The 17,615-nt window shown below is 36.7% G+C and overlaps 1 protein-coding gene across 5 annotated transcripts in view; it reads right to left on the bottom strand.

Annotated features, from left to right (window-relative positions):
* Positions 1 to 17,615, bottom strand: part of sema3fa (sema domain, immunoglobulin domain (Ig), short basic domain, secreted, (semaphorin) 3Fa) — a 70,499-nt gene that overhangs the window by 40,902 nt on the left and 11,982 nt on the right. For 3 of the 5 annotated variants that reach the window (XM_048198792.1, XM_048198793.1, XM_048198795.1), the window contains one exon: positions 4,274 to 4,443. In XM_048198792.1, the coding sequence (XP_048054749.1) occupies positions 4,274 to 4,403 (130 nt within the window). In that variant the 5' untranslated portion in view covers positions 4,404 to 4,443. Of the gene's footprint in view, positions 1 to 4,273; positions 4,444 to 5,198; positions 5,734 to 17,615 lie in introns of those variants that run through there. The other 2 variants (XM_048198791.1, XM_048198796.1) reach the window with 1 other exon arrangement.

Raw genomic sequence — 17,615 nt, 5'->3', positions numbered from 1 at the left:
CCGCTAAAACAATGGATATTCTGAAATAAAGAGAAAGCCAGTGAATTCAAAAATGTTATGAGAGTTAATTGCAACACGTTTCAGCAATCATAATGATCTTGGAAGCTGTAACGGACAATGCTTTCAGTAGCCGTTTTCGAGATAATGTTCTCACTGCATTATTGTAATGGTCTAATTGGGTGTTTGGATAAATTTGTAGGCTATAGCATTTTTTTCTGTTTTTCCAGGCATGGCCAATTATGCATCCAGGTGTTTCTCAGATATAATGAAATGAACAGCAAGAACTAGAGTTAAATGCTTTTAAATAGAGCTGAAGATTAGCATTACAAGCATTAATAGCAAGACGTTGTTCACTCTTTCCCACACAGCGAGGACAGATCACCCTGACAATGACCTGCTTCTGTTTTTTTGGGGTCACAACCTCAGCCTCTGGCACCCTCAAATAGGCTGTTATTAGGGCTTGTTTGAAGATAAAAAAAGCCTCCAGCACAGACTAACGCGCACACACACACAAATTGTGCCCAAGTCAAAGTATATATTTAAACCTCTAATAATTTTCAAAATGCTCACGATGCTGGAAGCAGGTGCAGTAGCATGTGCATATAACTTTTTAGGTATTAGGTTTTTGCTAGAACTGGTAAGTCTATCACCAAATATATTATAAAGGAGAATGACACTTCAAAACATAAAGCAACTAAGCGAGTTCACAGGAAGGTACGTCAAAGATAAATATATCTTTGATGTTATTCTGCCAGTACACCCAGTGACATAGCTGAAACTCACACATACATATACACACACACACACATATACACACTTCCAAACATGCATAGCTTTAATCTTAACCAATAAATACAAATAAAACATGAATTTTCAATTTGTTTGGTAATAATTTCTTTATTAAAAGGACAGCCAGTGTTCCATTCACTTCACTTCATTCACTTCATGTTGTTTTCATCTTTAGCAGTGTACTAAAGTAATTAAAATAAAACAAAACTGCAAATTCCAATAGCAAAATCAATAAAAAATCTAAACAACACAGATATTTGTCTCTAATTAGTGTCTAACATGGCCGAAATTCGCAGTTTGCACTGGTACTGATATATTTTAACTTTTAAAAATGTGTTATTATTTAATACCCTTGATTTCTTACTAGAGCCCTGGAGTGCGACATCATGAACATCATAAAAAAAACTCATTTTATTGAAAGACTCATCAAAAAAAATAAAAAATTCTGGGTCATGGATCTATATGGGGTGGATAGGGTTTATAAGCACTTTGCATTAAATGATAACTCCTAAATCTCTCAAACCAGAGCTTTTACTGCCTCTCATTAGAAAACCACACAGACTCTCACCTACAGCAGATACAGGAGACTGTTTTAGTGTTTTTAAAAGAATGCAAGTGTTAACTTGAACAGCAAAGTAAAATGAAGCAGACTACTTTAAATGCCTTGTATAATTGTGATAATTTATGCATTGCCATCAGCCCCACCTTGCAGTTTTGATGCACCTTGAGATACTTACTTTAAAATGTTCTCTGTCTGAGAACATTTGTCTAAATTGAGCAATAAGCACTCTGCCCCTCAGAGAATCTACTAATGGAATTTAAATTAAAACAATGTGCACAAACAACACCCGTGGCACCATTTTCAAACACACATGCACACTCACAAAATACCAATTCACACACATCATTCCTTCTTGAATCATCCCTGGGCTCTCCTAACCACTGAAAAGTGATATAATATGCATAAACATGCCCATAAATCCACAGTCATGTCCAAAAACTAGGAGTTATGTGAGGGCGCATTTGCAAAGAAATGAACTTAGGTTGTCATGTGACTCTTCGTAAGTCTTCTGGGCTACCTTTTAGCATGTAAATCCCAGGCTTGCAGAGATACATGGGAAAGAAGGGATTTAAAAAGAAGTGTGTGCATGTAAAAGAGAACGGCAAAAGTAATATATCATAGTCACTCCCATAAAACAGCGAAAAGATGAGAAGAGCCATAGAAAAGAGTCTGAACTTTTAATAAGTCATGTCTGCAGAGCCCGAGACCTCGAACTTCACAGATGATTGGGCTTCCAGGGACGTTTTTGTGGTCTGGACTGTCTGTAATGCGTAAGGGCACAAGAAGACACCAGTATCTGCTCTCTTAAGTCACCGACCCTGCTAACAGCAGCCAAGTCCTCCCTCGGAGCCGAAAACTGACTCTGTCTGGCAGAGTTCCCTGCCTTCCCTCCCTACATGCTCATACTGGAGAATAAGAATCAGAAAGAAGGAGATCTCTGTGAACCGCAGTAAATGTGTGTGTGGGTGCATTTATGTGTGTGCTCAAGCTTGCGTTTATGTATGAGGGACGGACTTGTGAATTATACCTGAATCCCCCCAGGGAGGATTGCATAAAAGGTATTCATTTCTTTCATTACGGCATTTTCCTTAAACCGGACTTCTAGCTAAATTGAATCATCACGCTCCCTGCACGAAATTAAATATTCTCTAAACCAATACTACAAACACTTTAGCATTCAAACAACATATTACAACACAGATTCAGGACTATGAATCATCTATCTATCTATCCATCCTACCTTAAGATCTACCTTTCAAACTTCAAGTCTTTTTCAACTTTTTTCAACTTTCATTTTTCAAGCCAACATTCATATTTGTCTTTAAAAACTTTGCTTTTCTAGATAAAATTTGTTATTTTAATTTCTTTGAATTTCAATTCATTTTATTTGTACCTCCTTACATTCAAACTGCAATTGCACCCCGTTTAGTTTGTTTCAAGAATGAAATGGAATTTAAAAGGCATTTTCAATGCGATCATGAATGGTGCACAACCCTTTTACAACAGTGAACAGATGATGACCTCATTGCTCAAATAGTCACATTTAAGCAACTGAGAGGGATATAAAACAGGACGTCTTGTGTGTATCAAAGAGTGCAGGCACAGAGGCAGGCAATTACGACGAAAGCCTGGATTTTGGTTAGCCATCATAATGATTTTCTAATGACACATCCCAAGTACAAAACCAAAACAAGATCCTACTAAGCTTGAAGCTGTTTGTGGGAGAGAACAGAATGTTTAGTGAGAGTATAAGTCCTAAACAAATCTAGCCGTCTTCACAAGACGTTCACTCTCAGGGGAGGAACATGATTTAAGTGTTTAGTCAAAGCTTTTGAACAAACCATTCCATAGGGCTTCCACTACGTCTTACATAAAGCAGACTAGATCTTTAATTTCATCTTTAGTTGCACTATGGTATTTTGATGATCTCCAGAAAACTCATAGATCTTTTTTTTCATATTGTAAGTTGGAATATCCTTTCTTGTGCATGCATGTAGTATGTCTCCAGTGTATTTTTTGGCAGTCAAGAGTGGTCAGTGTCAATGTTGACTGACAGAAGTACACTAAGATTAGACATAAAGGTCCTGGGAAACCAACCACACCGATATCATATACAGCATCAGTATTCCAATTTGGAGGGAAGACTGTAAACATATAGTTTAAGCTTAAAGCAAATATTACCTTTCAATTGCAATTCCTGAGAATAAAATTACACTGTTATAAGAAATCATGGATGCGTAGTCCTGGAAAATGGGCTGCTACCAAGAACATGGATATTCAGAAAAAAGCAATCCCATGGGAAATACTGTTTCAGAACTAAAAACTAATTGCATTGCTTAGCCAACCAAGAGCCGCGCACTAACCCCAACAAACCCAACATGAAATCCAATTCCCCCAGCAAGGGTTAAACTCACAGTTGCACAAATTCTGAATTCAGGTCCTTTCTGTTAGACATACTCAATCCCTAAGAGTGTTCGAAAAACCAATTAAAGAAACACAATAACGGGCAACAGAAAGGAAAATTAGTTCAGGCAGCAGACTGTGAAAACTCCTTGAATTAGAAAGGTGAAACAGACATGTAACCTAAGAAGAGAAGTAGCTTGCTCAGCACAAAACTGAAGAGATTCCCACAAAGCACAATTAAAAAAAAACTCATTGCCTAATATGACAGTAGAATAGAAGCACATTAAAAATGCACTGAAAGTTAACATTATGATACTCGGGTTTCCTGGAAACACTGAGGACAAAAATAATAACGCATATTTCCCATGTAATCTATATCATATCAATTGCAGTTGTTTGTTTATTTATTTCTATATTAATTTGAACAGGAAAGCAGTGGATGTAATCTCCAGCAGGGGCTGTAAGCATCCACAGAGCAACAGTGTGAGACACAGCAAAGACAACAGAAATGCATCTTACCTTTGAAGGACAGGAAGACTCGTGGAACAGAGGCGGGTGGCAGGGAAGACAAAGGGTTGCTGTGGACCGAGACAGCTGAGAACACAGAGACCAGAAGGGTCCCCAGCACCAAAGTCCCGACTCCCTGCATGATCACTTTATCCAAAGACTCACAAGAGATTTATTCGGTCCTGCATGAGAAGGGAGGGAGGAAGGGGGTGAGGATCAACATTAGACAGATATAAATGAGCTGAAAGAGATCATCATATATTCATGATTTCAATTTCACATTTCTTCTCATTTAATGGAAGCAAATTGTTAATAGAGATAAGTTTGAGTTATTTATTTAATGGATATTTACAGGTTTCTACTCAATTGGTTATCGGTTCCTTAATTATGAGTCTGATAAATGGTAAGACATTGTTCCATATTCCTTGTGGAAACCTTTCACTTTGTAATAATTGACCTAGTAAAATACTATTCATAATGCACATCATGATTTTTATTGTTGTAGTATAATGGCCATTAATATATATAATAATAATAATAAAAATTATATATATTTTTAATTACTTTAAATAAATAATCAGTCAAATATCAGTCTTAAAAACTACAGTGGTTGATCTTTGTCACAACTAATGCTCTTTCCCCTCATTCCAATAAAATCAAATAGCCTATCCATCAGCATATGACTTGCAAATGAACTTCAGTTATCAATAGCAGTGTCATATCCATTTTCAGCAAAAACATGTCTCTTTCAAAATATTTTTCCATCGGATTTCAGTAGCATGTAATGGACTGATCCTCTTACAAATAATGTAGCCTATAAAAACATTTGGATAAGTGTGCTGCTGATCTTCTGTACAAACAAGTATTTATGATGATATATGTGACGTAAAGCATACATGTAAATCGTAAAATAAACTGAAATGAACACAGAACTCACCTACAAAACGTCCGTCGCAAATGGTCCTGTGTGTCCCACTGTACAAATCATTTACAATCCAGCGCAAAGAAAACGTAAAACAGAAACAAAAACAATTCGTCCAGTCAAAAGTAACCGCGTAACGTTACACGTGTCCACAAAGTAGCTGCTCCTTTAAAGTAATTTATGTGACTGATTCCGTGTCAGTTCAAATGAAGTGCGCGTATCCCCTCTCGACCAGAGTTTTTAAACCCGTCTCGTGTATTTTTGTCCACGCAGCAGCAGCAGCAGCGCGCGCTTCAGGTCCACTGACTGTCTGCTGCTGAAGTAGTCTGGCAGGTGGATGGAGCGCTGTTACTCCCCCTGGGCGGAGACTTACCTTAAAAGTAACACCCATTTATGTTTTGAACGCAATTAAGCATTGCAAATACATGCGGCGAGACCAAAACAAAATCACGAGACATGTTAGTAATGGGGGCGCAAGGCTTATCTTCACTAAATCACACGCAAACATGCGAACGACTCTCGCGTGCGCTCGCCTCGCGCTCTCACTCTCTATCACCCTGGGCGACGCCCACGCGCTACACGCGTTCACAACAGTAGCACACAGTTATTTGGAGATAAAAGATAACAATTTCAATGCATTGTTCTCAAAAGAAAGGAAGTAATGTGTATATAATTAGGCTAATATCATCTATATTATTTTAAAAATATGATATAACACACCTAGCTATGGAAAACGTTCCTTCTCTGCTAGTGAAGTGCATGATGAACAAAAAAAAAGAAAAAACTTTTTAGTGAATACTGGTGAACAAACAATATTTGTGTACAACGAAATTACTAGAGAAATTACAGTATGTTGCCATGTTAACTCAAGATTGTTTAAACTTTATGTTTCCTTTAAACTTTTACTGAAAGAAACAGTGACGTTTTTACCTTTTACAAAAGTTTACAAGCTTTCTGTTGTATAAGTTCAGAGATTCTCATTAGCAACATAAATCTGCAACATTTTAAACATAATAAGATCAACTTATCTCAAAATCATGCACTTTCATTGATAACCTCATGGATCAAGGAAATTTTACAGTGCATGACAACAAACAGATGTGTTTGTTGCTGTTCAGTGCTGTCAAAGAGTCAAGGGCTCAATTCACAATAGCTTTCTCTGTTTTGCTGAGAATCGGTAAATTCAATGGTGTGTTTCACAATTTGATTTCATGCCATTATAGAATAAATTCCACAAAGTATGAAATCTGCCTTAAGGACACATAAGTAGAGTGAGAATGGCATGTTAGTGCAGAACACATGATTATGAGATTTGTTGAGACGTTTCTGTAAAAACAGCAGTACAGAATAATGATTTTTGTAGATTTGTTCATTTTAATGCATTATGCATTCTCAGTCAAGCCCCTCACACAAGCATAGTATAACCTTGGGGTCATAGTGCAATGTGGACTTTGCATGCATGCCTGTGTCTCAGTATTTATGCAAAAAAGCATAACCTGATGTTTCACAAAGTTTGCACAAAACAGTCATTGCCTAACCACAGAAATGCCAGTAAGGGCTATTCATCAAATAAATGGATGAATTGCAAAAAATACATCCAAACCACAATACACAAACCTTTAAATAAGAATGCTCAAGGAGAGATTTGTGAATTACATTTTATTTATTTTCTTTTACAGTTTTTGTGCTTTAGTGTGTGTGTGGTTCAGGTATTCCCTATATTAAGGATAGTTACGATAGTAATACCAGAAATTTTTGTGGGGACATTTTGTGGGAAAACAGCTACTAAATGTTTTTTTTTTTTTTTTGGAAAATGTTAAACAGTTTTCTGTGAGGTTGTGTTTAGGGCTAGGGTTAAGGTTCGGAGATTGAATGTACAGTTTGAAAATCCTTATTTCTATGGAAAGTCCCCATAAAACATGGAAAACCTGTGTGTGTGTGTGTCACAACTATCTTTGTGAGGAGCAGTTTGAGTTTTAGATCATCGGAGTGAGGACAAGAGAGTAAAGTGAGGACATTTTGGTCAGTCCTCACTTTCTGAGACCCCTTTAAAGGCCTGTTGATCCCACTTTATATTAAGTGGCCTTAACTACTATGCACTTACATTTAAATTAATATTTGATACAATGCACTTATTGTGTACATACATGTTTTTACAGTGTACTTATATTTTATAAAACACCTGCATGTAATTACATCTGTAGTTAATCTCTGTAATTACATTTATAATTACACTGTTGACCCATCCCTTACAACACCTTACCCCTACCCTTAAACCTACCCATACCACCAAACCTGTCCCTAACCTTACCTGTATCCCACCTCAATAGCAGCAAAAGTGTTTTGCAACTCAATATGAACCCAATAAGTACACTGTACTTATTTTTTGATGTAGGGCCACTTAATATAAAGTGGGACCAGCCTGTTTGAGGGTCAAGACTTGGTTTTAGGGATAAGGTTATAATTAGGTTAAAGGTAGGTTTAGGGTAAGGTTCCAAGTTAAGCACTTAGTTGTGATGGGTAGGGTTCAGGTAAGGAGCTAGACATTGCAGTGTTTCAATGAATGTCCTCACAAAGATAGATGTACAAGAATGTGTGTGTGTGTGCATTTTTGTGATTTATGAGAACACAAATTTGTATAATGACATGGGTATTACACTGGTATTACGACGTAAACATGAAATATGAGGACATTTCATGAGTCCTCATATTTAAAATAGCTTTGAAAACATACTAAAAAATGTTTTATTAAAAATGTAAAAATGCAGAATGTTTTCTGTGATGGGTAGGTTTAGTGTAGGGGGATAGAATGTACAGTTTGTACAGTATAAAAACCATAATGCCTACGGAATGTCCTCATTTTGATAGCAGAACAAACCTGTGTGCATGTGTGTGTCAATATAACAATTTATATGCAGTCTGTCTCTATTGGTGTTTTGAGTGGCATAATTTATTAAAAGCAACATTTGTCTCTATAATGCCATTTACAGCACTTATTCTTATTATACTTGATACGATCTCCAAATGGGTCTATAAAAAGCGTGAAAAAAAAAATATTACCTTTATTAGATTACATGCTAGAACATGCAACATTCCATGTGATGTTTTCATTAGCAAAATAAGGGGGGAAAAGCCAAAAAATCTATTAAAACTAAATGATAACGAGCCTATTATGATAGTAAAAATAAACTGCTCTTTAAAACAATAAAATATACGGGCTAGAGTTCAAATCAGTCACATAGTTTTTCTGTGATAACGGATGAATCTCTCCAAGATTTCTCTTTGAAATTGGAATGTGTGTGCAAGCTCTCTCTCTGTCTGTCTGGTGAGGCCACTGAAGAAGCACAGATGAAGATAGGCAGATAAGGGAGAGATTTCTTCCTTTCAACACCTGACTGTCTTCTAACGAAGCATGTCATTCTGTGCGAGTGTGTGTTTGAGCACTAAAGGAAACAGACAGAAAGTCTGAAGACTCAATAGCCCAAATGACTCACTGGGCCTGGATTTCAAAAGCCTCAGCAATGAAGACCAAATGTAGCACACAACAGTATCCTTGAATACGAGACAATTAAACAAAAATGATTAAGCTGAGTACTGTAAGTGAGAGTGTAAGTCTATAAGTGGCTGGTTGCAGTTGGCTCAAGCAGACAGATAACAGGTGTGATCCAGGACGACAATGACACAGAGACACGGAATGGCCTTGATATTCACACACCAAGCCAAGGTAATTACCACTCACAGCTCAGTAAAGCATCTCATTATCTCTGCATCAGCAGTCAGTCAAAGCACAGGCTCATGCATGTGAGTATATTCCAATCTATTTCATAAAATAGAAAGGAGATAGCGATACACACCGGATGAGTGGATTAAGTATGATTTATGTGTGGTCTGTTCGTAAAGGTTTAATTTAGTGTAATCAACCCAAAACCCAAAACATTTGCTTAGTATTCAAAACTGGCCACTCAAGTTCATATAATTTTCCATTATATCCATCTATATGCAAATATTTCCATGTAATTCATAGCTGCAGGCCTGTAACCTTAACATGTACTCTATGGTTATCACTACTTTTTAATTATCTGAATGATTTTTGCGGTTCTTTGTGACGCCTCATAATCTCATTTATGATTATTATCAAACACATGATTGTACAACCAGACGCTGGGTAATTTAGATCAAATCAAAATGACATTCAAAACGAGACAGATGTCTTGGGATTTTTATGGAGTGTGTTAGAATCAGATATGACCGTATGGAATATTGTGAGTGGGATCCACGGCCTCTTCCGACATTATCTTTGATAATAGTTAAAAACGTCTGGGGAAATGGATGGATTCTGTGAAGGGCATTATAGTAGAATGGAAAAACACTTAGCACTTAAAATCAGGGAAAAGAGGGATTGGAGGAAATGACATAATTCTTTTGTAGTTACTTCAAAGATGGAGGTCAAGGGAAAATTGTCTACATCCTATTATTTTTCTGTAGAGGTGGGGATGTATTCCCCCTATGTCAAAGACAATCCCTGCATCCAAATATGCCTACTTTCATACGATATAGTAGGTGAAAAACAGTCGAGTTTGAGTTGAGTAGTTTGTCAGAATTCACAGTATTCATAAAACAGTAGGTGAAAAGTACCCAGATGACCTACTATTTACAGCAAGATTCTGAAGTGCGCATCCACACTTTACTATCTCATGACGCCAAAGGATGGATTTCTGGATGGAAGTAAAGCGACCAACTGCTGCCTTAGGTCACATGACGGTGAAAACACGGCGGATGTAGTAGCTTCATTCATATTACACACATTCATAGTATATAGCATATAGAACATACTTTTTTAACGATCCAGAAGTAAGTTTCAAACCAAATGTATTGAATGTAGTGCCAACTATACAGTATGCAATGCTATTGATTGGGGGGGGGAGAAAAAAATACAGTTTTTACAAAGTCTTGAATTTGTTTTGGGGTCTACTAGAATAGGTTTTCATGCTTGAATGTTCAAAAAAACAAACAAACAAAAAAAACATTAGGCTATTTTTTACATATTTTACATTGTTGCAGCATCTCTATTTCCAATCTCTCAGTAACATTCTGGGGTGCGGTTCACAAAGCCAAATATGTCCACCAACACAATTCAATGGAATTTGCCACCATAGTTGGCAATTGATGCTTAGATGTTTAGTTCCCTTCCTGTCAGTCACTTTAACATTGTTGACTGACATATGGGGTCTTCACTTGGGAGCCTCAATCGAGATCCCATATGTCAGTCGACATAACATCTTCATTCCCTCCATCAGGGAACGAGGGTTATGACAGTAACCAAGACGTTCCGGTCTCTTTAAAGCCCCTCCTTCCGAAAAATGAAATGTGCTCTAATTGGTCTGCTGGACCAGTGTGTTGTGATTAGTCAACCGCTTCAAGCGTGCTTCGGAAATGCCAAGCCCCTTACCATAATGAGGAATGTTGCGACGTGTATATTCCCGGGAAAAAAAACAAGACTACAAGACGTTTCAGGGAGTGAACATCGTGCATTGCAAATTTGCAGACATTTTTCATGCTCAATCAGCAACATAACATACAAAAGATAGTTGAAAATGTAAAAAAAAAAGCATAACAGGACCTCTTTTAAACTGATGTTCAGTGAACTGCTTTGGAAACAGTGTTGCTGAACAAGACGTTTCAGGGAGTGAACATCGTGCTTTGCAAATTTGCAGACATTTTTCATGCTCAATCAGCAACATAACATACAAAAGATAGTTGAAAATGTAAAAAAAAAAAAGCATAACAGGACCTCTTTTAAATTAAAATATCTTATTAAAGTAACACACAAAACCCTCTTCTACAGCTAATAGAGTTGATTCATGCATGGACACAAAAAGACTACATACACAAACACACTTGATCATGTTCATAAATATCTGTGCTTTGTTTTGCCTAATTTCTTTCAAGGCATGCCTGCAGCAATAAGCATGATTGCTCACACACAACCACAAACACACACACACACACACACACACACACACACACACACACACACACACACACACAGGTCAGATCAGCTCTGGTGCATGTAATGACTGATCATGTACTCTCCCCTCAGTCACGGCACAGGATTTGCTACCTTTTACCTTTGAGATAACACATTAAAAATGCACAGCCTCCGCCACCACTCTCAGGACTCCAGCCTACTGTTCATTAGCATTTAAATGGGAAAGAGATAGCCGTGTTTGCCTGCAAGTCATATACCTACAGCAAAGAGAGGAGAGACTTCAGTGGACTTCCTATAAAATTCTACACCTCTTCTGAATCTATCCTTCCAAACAACTGAAAACAACTATAGTAGCTGCTGCTTTTATCTCCAGCTGGATTCTAAACAAATTAAGCCGTCGTGTTTTGAGAACAGTTTAGATTAGTTCAGCAACACTGTTTCCAAAGCAGTTCACTGAACATCAATGCTGGCTATTTAATTTACATTTGCATATTCATGAAAGCAGATATGGTTTGTTACCTTCCCAGTGTTTCTACTAGAAATTTACATTTTAACCAGTTAGTTCTGAATGCTTGTTCAATTGTTCATGAAATTGTTAACTGATTTTATTTAATTAACTTAAGCATGTTTTGTTGCATTTACGAACTGTCGAAATGACTCAAAATGATTAAAAATCAAATCAAAATAATTTTATTGGTAATCAGCAGCATTACCACAGAAAGACTTTTCAAATTTATTTTCCAAACATTATTTTTGTTGAGTTCTTACCAAAAAAGAGCATGCTTGTTGACCAGCATTTTTGTTGGTTAACAGCACCAAACCAGCATTAACCATCATGAATCTGTTCTTTTTAGCAGGCTAGCATTATCAAATCTGTTTTGAGTTATGGAAAGACAGGCTGCTTTGCCTAAAAGATCAATCTGTCAATCTTTGGAACAAGTAGCTTAAAAGATGATAGTCCGCTTGTGCTTGATCTTTTCCAGATCCTGAATTGATGCAACTAACACAATGCGGTTTCAAAAGAGAGAGAGACAGTTTAACTAAGGCTTATGCATGTTTCCGCCTTGTCACCTCAGAAAAGCGGTCATATTTTAACAATGTTTTGTCTGTGGTTTGCATGCTGGCTTTTGATATAAGCGACCTACTATCTCTTACAGTAAATACAGTAACAACAGACTGAGTGTCCCAGGTTTCCTTGTTCCCAGGGCTGAAACTAAGCTTCACTGCAGGTCACATATGGATCTAATCATGGCTGTTACAAACTGAGGTGTCCCACGAATAACAACAATGGTTTCATTTTCAAATGGCCCCCCGTCTGAAAGAGCCTCTTTCCTCACAACCCGCGGCCAGCAAGGTTGTGTAACCATCATCCTGTCAGAGTTGGCTGAATAAAACCCACCTCAAACTCTTACTTGCCGCCCCAGAAAACCACAGACGGCCCCTATTTGGATGACTAGCCTGGTGAACGCTGCGGAGACATGCTCCAAATCTGAACTATGTACTGAATATACAAAATCCAATGCTCTAGTGACCAAGGAAATGGGCTGAAGACATGAAGGATTCAACTGAAGTGGAGGTGATGGTTTCAGAACAAGAAAAATATGGTTGTGTGGGTCTTTTTTAGGGGATGAAAAAGAATGATCCAAGAACTGGACTTACAAGATCTAATTCACTTGGGATTAGATGAATACAATGAGAAATGCAGGAGGAAAATGCAGGAACTACTGATGTGGGTCACCGCAGCCTTAAGATACATTATTGCAGTCTGCTGGATACAAAAGAGTTGAACTATCTTGTCTTTGTATGAACTGTCTATGTACGCTACAACCTTTCCATTTAAAGGAATAGTTCACACAAAAATTATAATTTTTTATTTGCTTTCATGTCATTCCAAAACCATATGACATTGTTTCTCTCATGTAACACAAAAGGAGCAATTTCAACAGTTGTGCTTATTATGATTTCACTTTTTTTTAACTTTAGTCAGAGTGTAATGTTGCTGTTAGAGCATAAACAACATCTGCATAGTTACGATGCTCAAAGTTCAAAGATATTTTATTTTAAAGAATTTGCTGTTTAAGGACTACAACAAACAGCTGGTAGAGACTACAACGAGCTTCTTCCCGGGTTAGTGACATCACTAACCCTAAAATTTACATAAACCCTGCCCTTGAGAACATTAAATAAAGGGGGCGAGGCCATGTTGGGCTGCTTTAGAGAGGAGGAAGAGTTGTTGTAGTAGAGTGTTGTTACCATGCTGTCATTTTACGTTGGGGTGCTTCACAAACAAAGGTCAATTCAATGCTGGATTCGCACAAAAGTTTATCATGACGTCATATGCTAGTCGATGAGTTGAATCAACTCCACAGCAACTACATAAATGTATCCACTAACCGTTCAGAAACATCCAGTTGCATTCTAAAAGTTCTTCCTGAGTCTTTCCATCAGTGTCCGATTCTTGTTTGAACAATGTAAAGCTGAACACAGTTACCAAAAATTGTCATTTTGGCTGCGTGAGATTCTCCAGCTTTGTTGTTGTTGAGCAACTGATGCGCAAGCTGTTAAAGCTCCGCCCTCTTTTGGAAAGTGGGCCGGGAGCAGAAGCTCATTTGCATTTAAAGGGACACACACAAAATCTGTGTGGTATTTTGAGCTGAAACTTCACAGACACATTCTGGGGACACAAGAGACTTATATTACTTGTAAAAGGGGCATTATAGGACCCCTTTAATATTTTTGTGGCAATCATGATAAAATAATTTTGAAAAATTAAGAAATGTATGAACCGGCTGTTTAATGACTCATCAGTGCAGTAGTCTATGGTCAGAGATGCTGACATACTCGCATTTGCACAGTTGCCTCGATTTAGGGCAGCGAGAGCAACTAAAGCCCTGAATCACTGAGCTACATCTGAACATGTTTAAATCCCCCTGAATTAAAAACAGTTAATCCTTCTTCCTGTTGTGGACATAAGGATAAGCATGTCATAAATGTCATAAAAGCTCAGAATAAAGTAGGTTGTCGTGCAATTTTCTTTGCACTCCTTTGACCAATTGATCCAATTTGTGCATTTATTTATTTATTTTTTTGGTGGAAGGTGTGTGTGTGTGTGTGTGTGGGGGGGGGGGGGGGGGGCATTTCTCTTTTCTTCTCTTCTGCAATTTTACTTCTCATCTATCTGTGTACTATTCTGTGTAGTTTGCTCATAAAAGCATATGCTAAATGAATACTGTAAATGTTTTCAGGGGTGACATGCAAACAAATAAACAATATTTGAAGACAAAAAGATGCTCTCATTCCCCTCTTGGTTCTTCAATGCATGTTCAAGTATAATCAAAGAAGCAAATTTGCATGACACTGGTGTTTAAATATCAGCATGTTATCCATAGCTCAAGGGTGACATTCAAAATAAAATGTCATGCGTCAAAGCTTTTAAAGTGACTTGAGTAGGAGCATCTCAATCCCTGAAAGAAAGTGTGAGTAGATAAGAATGGCAGCAGTGTTAGATGACATTGTAATTTAATGTGATAACCAGCATAGCCACACATTCACACATCTGCTCCAGGAATTCCCAATAGGATGTATGTTTTCAAGAGACATGCTATATCTTACCCAGATGTCAGTGCGCAGTAGGAGGTATCTGGTGCATGTGCAAGCTCACTGTGGTTCGGATTAAACGCCAAAAAACACAACATGTGGCTCTGATCTTACAGTGATGTCACAGCTGCCCTTTTATTAATCCTTGAGGAATGTTTGTGATTGGTTGCAGTGTGCTCCACATCATTAACCTCCTTAAGTAACAAAACCCAAGCCTTGATTTCCACTGCTATGGATCTATATAAACCTCACTGCAAGGCCTGTCAAAAGAAATGTATGTTATAGCAGCAATATTTCTTGTTTAAAAGCCAAATAACACTAGGTTGTTTCCCTTACAGATTAAATCTGCTGAACTTGATCCCCCTTACTTTGAATAAGAAGCTGCTTTGCCATCTTCCCCCCAAATGTTAAATATAAAATATGTCAATAATATATATCAATATATCAATTCGAATGTTACCAAATGTTACCAGGACATAATTTATAGTCTGATCAGCTCTGAAACCATTTATAGTACAATTTACATACTTGGAAAGTGCATGTATTGTAAAAGTATTCTTAAATTATTTAAAAAGAACTGAAAAGTAAGTACTAACAATAATTTAAATGTAATCAAAAGCACCTTTTTGAGAAAACCAAAGCAATGGAAGCCATCAGAATGTTTATTGCTAAAATTTCATATATGAGATATAAAAGATTTTAATTTCTAGATTCCTGTAACAAAATGATAAAAAATATATCAAAACATAATATGCTATGAAACAATATAATAAAATATGAAGCACATTTACCTTTCCCCAGACATATAGAGACCATACCCTCCAATTAAATGTGTAACCTCTGCACTAGCATGCATATTGTATGTGTGTCCTTTTCACAAGGCATATTATAATATAATCTTCAAAAAAGCAAATTCAGCAGGAACAAAATGATTCGAATGGTTAACCTGGAGACCTCTTTCCAAAATGAGTCAATTAAAACCGCCATACCTGAGCAACATTTCTGCTGCATGAGCTGAAAAGTTCAAGCGCTGTAACCTCATGTGACCTCTTGCTCATTACTCTCACCGATAAGTAGGGGGAAGCTTGGCAGCAATGCCACTTTGAATCATAAATATTTAGTTATAATGATCAGTTCTAATTTTAACTGAGTTTGCATCTTAAATTAAATACATCCACCAGCACAGAGTCACAAGACAGTGTTTGCATAAAGCACAGGTAAGACGCTACTCGGGGGCGAGAAACACTCTCAACGTGACATGCTAATTTTCAATCAGACAAATGAGGTACTAATGAGACATGGCATTTTACACTGATGAGCATTTGACTGATGAGGTGACGTTATTATAAACACACACAAAATTAATCATTGTTCATAAATCCTGCCCACTAATATAACAATTCATAGTCAATGTTTAATACTACCATTAAAAAGTTGAGGGTCAGTAATATTATTTTAAAGTACAAGGAAATTTGTCAAAAGTGACAGTTATGCTGTTACATAAAAAAAAAAAAAAATCAATTTCAAATAAAAGCTGTTCTTTTGAACATCAAAGAATCATAAAAAGGTATCATGGTTTTCACATAAAATAAGCAACTGTTTCAAATGTTTCTTGAGCACCAAATCAGCATATTAGAATGATTTCTGAAGGATCATGTGACACTGAAGACAATGATTCCATCACAGGAATAAATTAAAATTTTTAAATACATTAAAACAGAAAACATTTATTTTAATCAGTAATAATATATCACAATATCACTGTTTTTATTGTATTTTTGATCAAATAAATGCAGCCTTGGTGAAACTAAGAGATGCAAAAACATTACAAATTTTACCAAACCCAAACTTTTGAATGGTAGTGTGTATAATATATATAATAAATCTCCTTTTGTGCTCAATAGAAAAAAGTCAGTCAAACAGGTTTAAAATAACATGGGTGAAGTATCTCTTTAAAGATGACTGCATATGACTGAATAGACTCATATGGTCTTTATTTGTGATAACCATCATGGTATGGAGCTCATTAAAATAGGTGTGGAGGTCAGGCTATGATAGACAGCAAGATGTCAATCACAAATTCAAGCATATTGAAAAACTAGGTATACCATCCATCTCCCACAGGTCAAAAAGATGGAATTTGTTTTCCTTTGATCAAAACCTCAACTAAGAGTTCAGTTCAACCACTGTGCTGCAAAACTGACATGGTTCTCTCAAAGCAGAAAGTGCTCTTCAGTGTTTTACAGCTAGAACTTTAATTTACACCTTTAATTTGGCATTAGCTGATGCGTGAGGTGCATTTCTCGCTTCACACGTTCTCAATGTTCATGCTTGTCTTACCTTCCTACTCACCTTCAAACACTCACCTCTCTCTCTCTGAATTGGAATGTTAACTTGATAATGTTGCAACAAAACTAAAATTTAAAGATATAGTTCAGCCAAAAATGAAAATTCTGTCATCATTTATTCACCCCCATGGCATTCCAAAACAGTGTCCTTCATATAGAACATAGAAGAATATTTTGAGAAATGTCTTTTTTCCCCATACAATGGAAGTCAACGGGCTACAAATGTTTGGTATACCAGACATTCTTCACAATAACATTTTTAAATAAAGTTATGCAGGTTTGAAATGACATGAGGGTGAGTAAATGACAGAATTTAAATTTTTGGCTGGATTATCCCTTCAAGATAGTTCCCTTCAAGATAGTTTCAAGTAGAATACTGCCAAATTTATTCAATTAGCCTTTATTTAGGATTTAGTCCTTGATAAAACAAAACAAAACAAACAACATTAAAATATGTAAATATATATATATATATATATATATATATATATATATATA

Source organism: Megalobrama amblycephala, linkage group LG8, assembly GCF_018812025.1.
Source record: "Megalobrama amblycephala isolate DHTTF-2021 linkage group LG8, ASM1881202v1, whole genome shotgun sequence".
Classification (NCBI taxonomy): Eukaryota; Metazoa; Chordata; class Actinopteri; order Cypriniformes; family Xenocyprididae; genus Megalobrama; species Megalobrama amblycephala.
The sequence above is the reverse complement of the archived record's forward strand: the minus strand, read 5'-3'. Positions and strand labels throughout refer to the sequence as shown.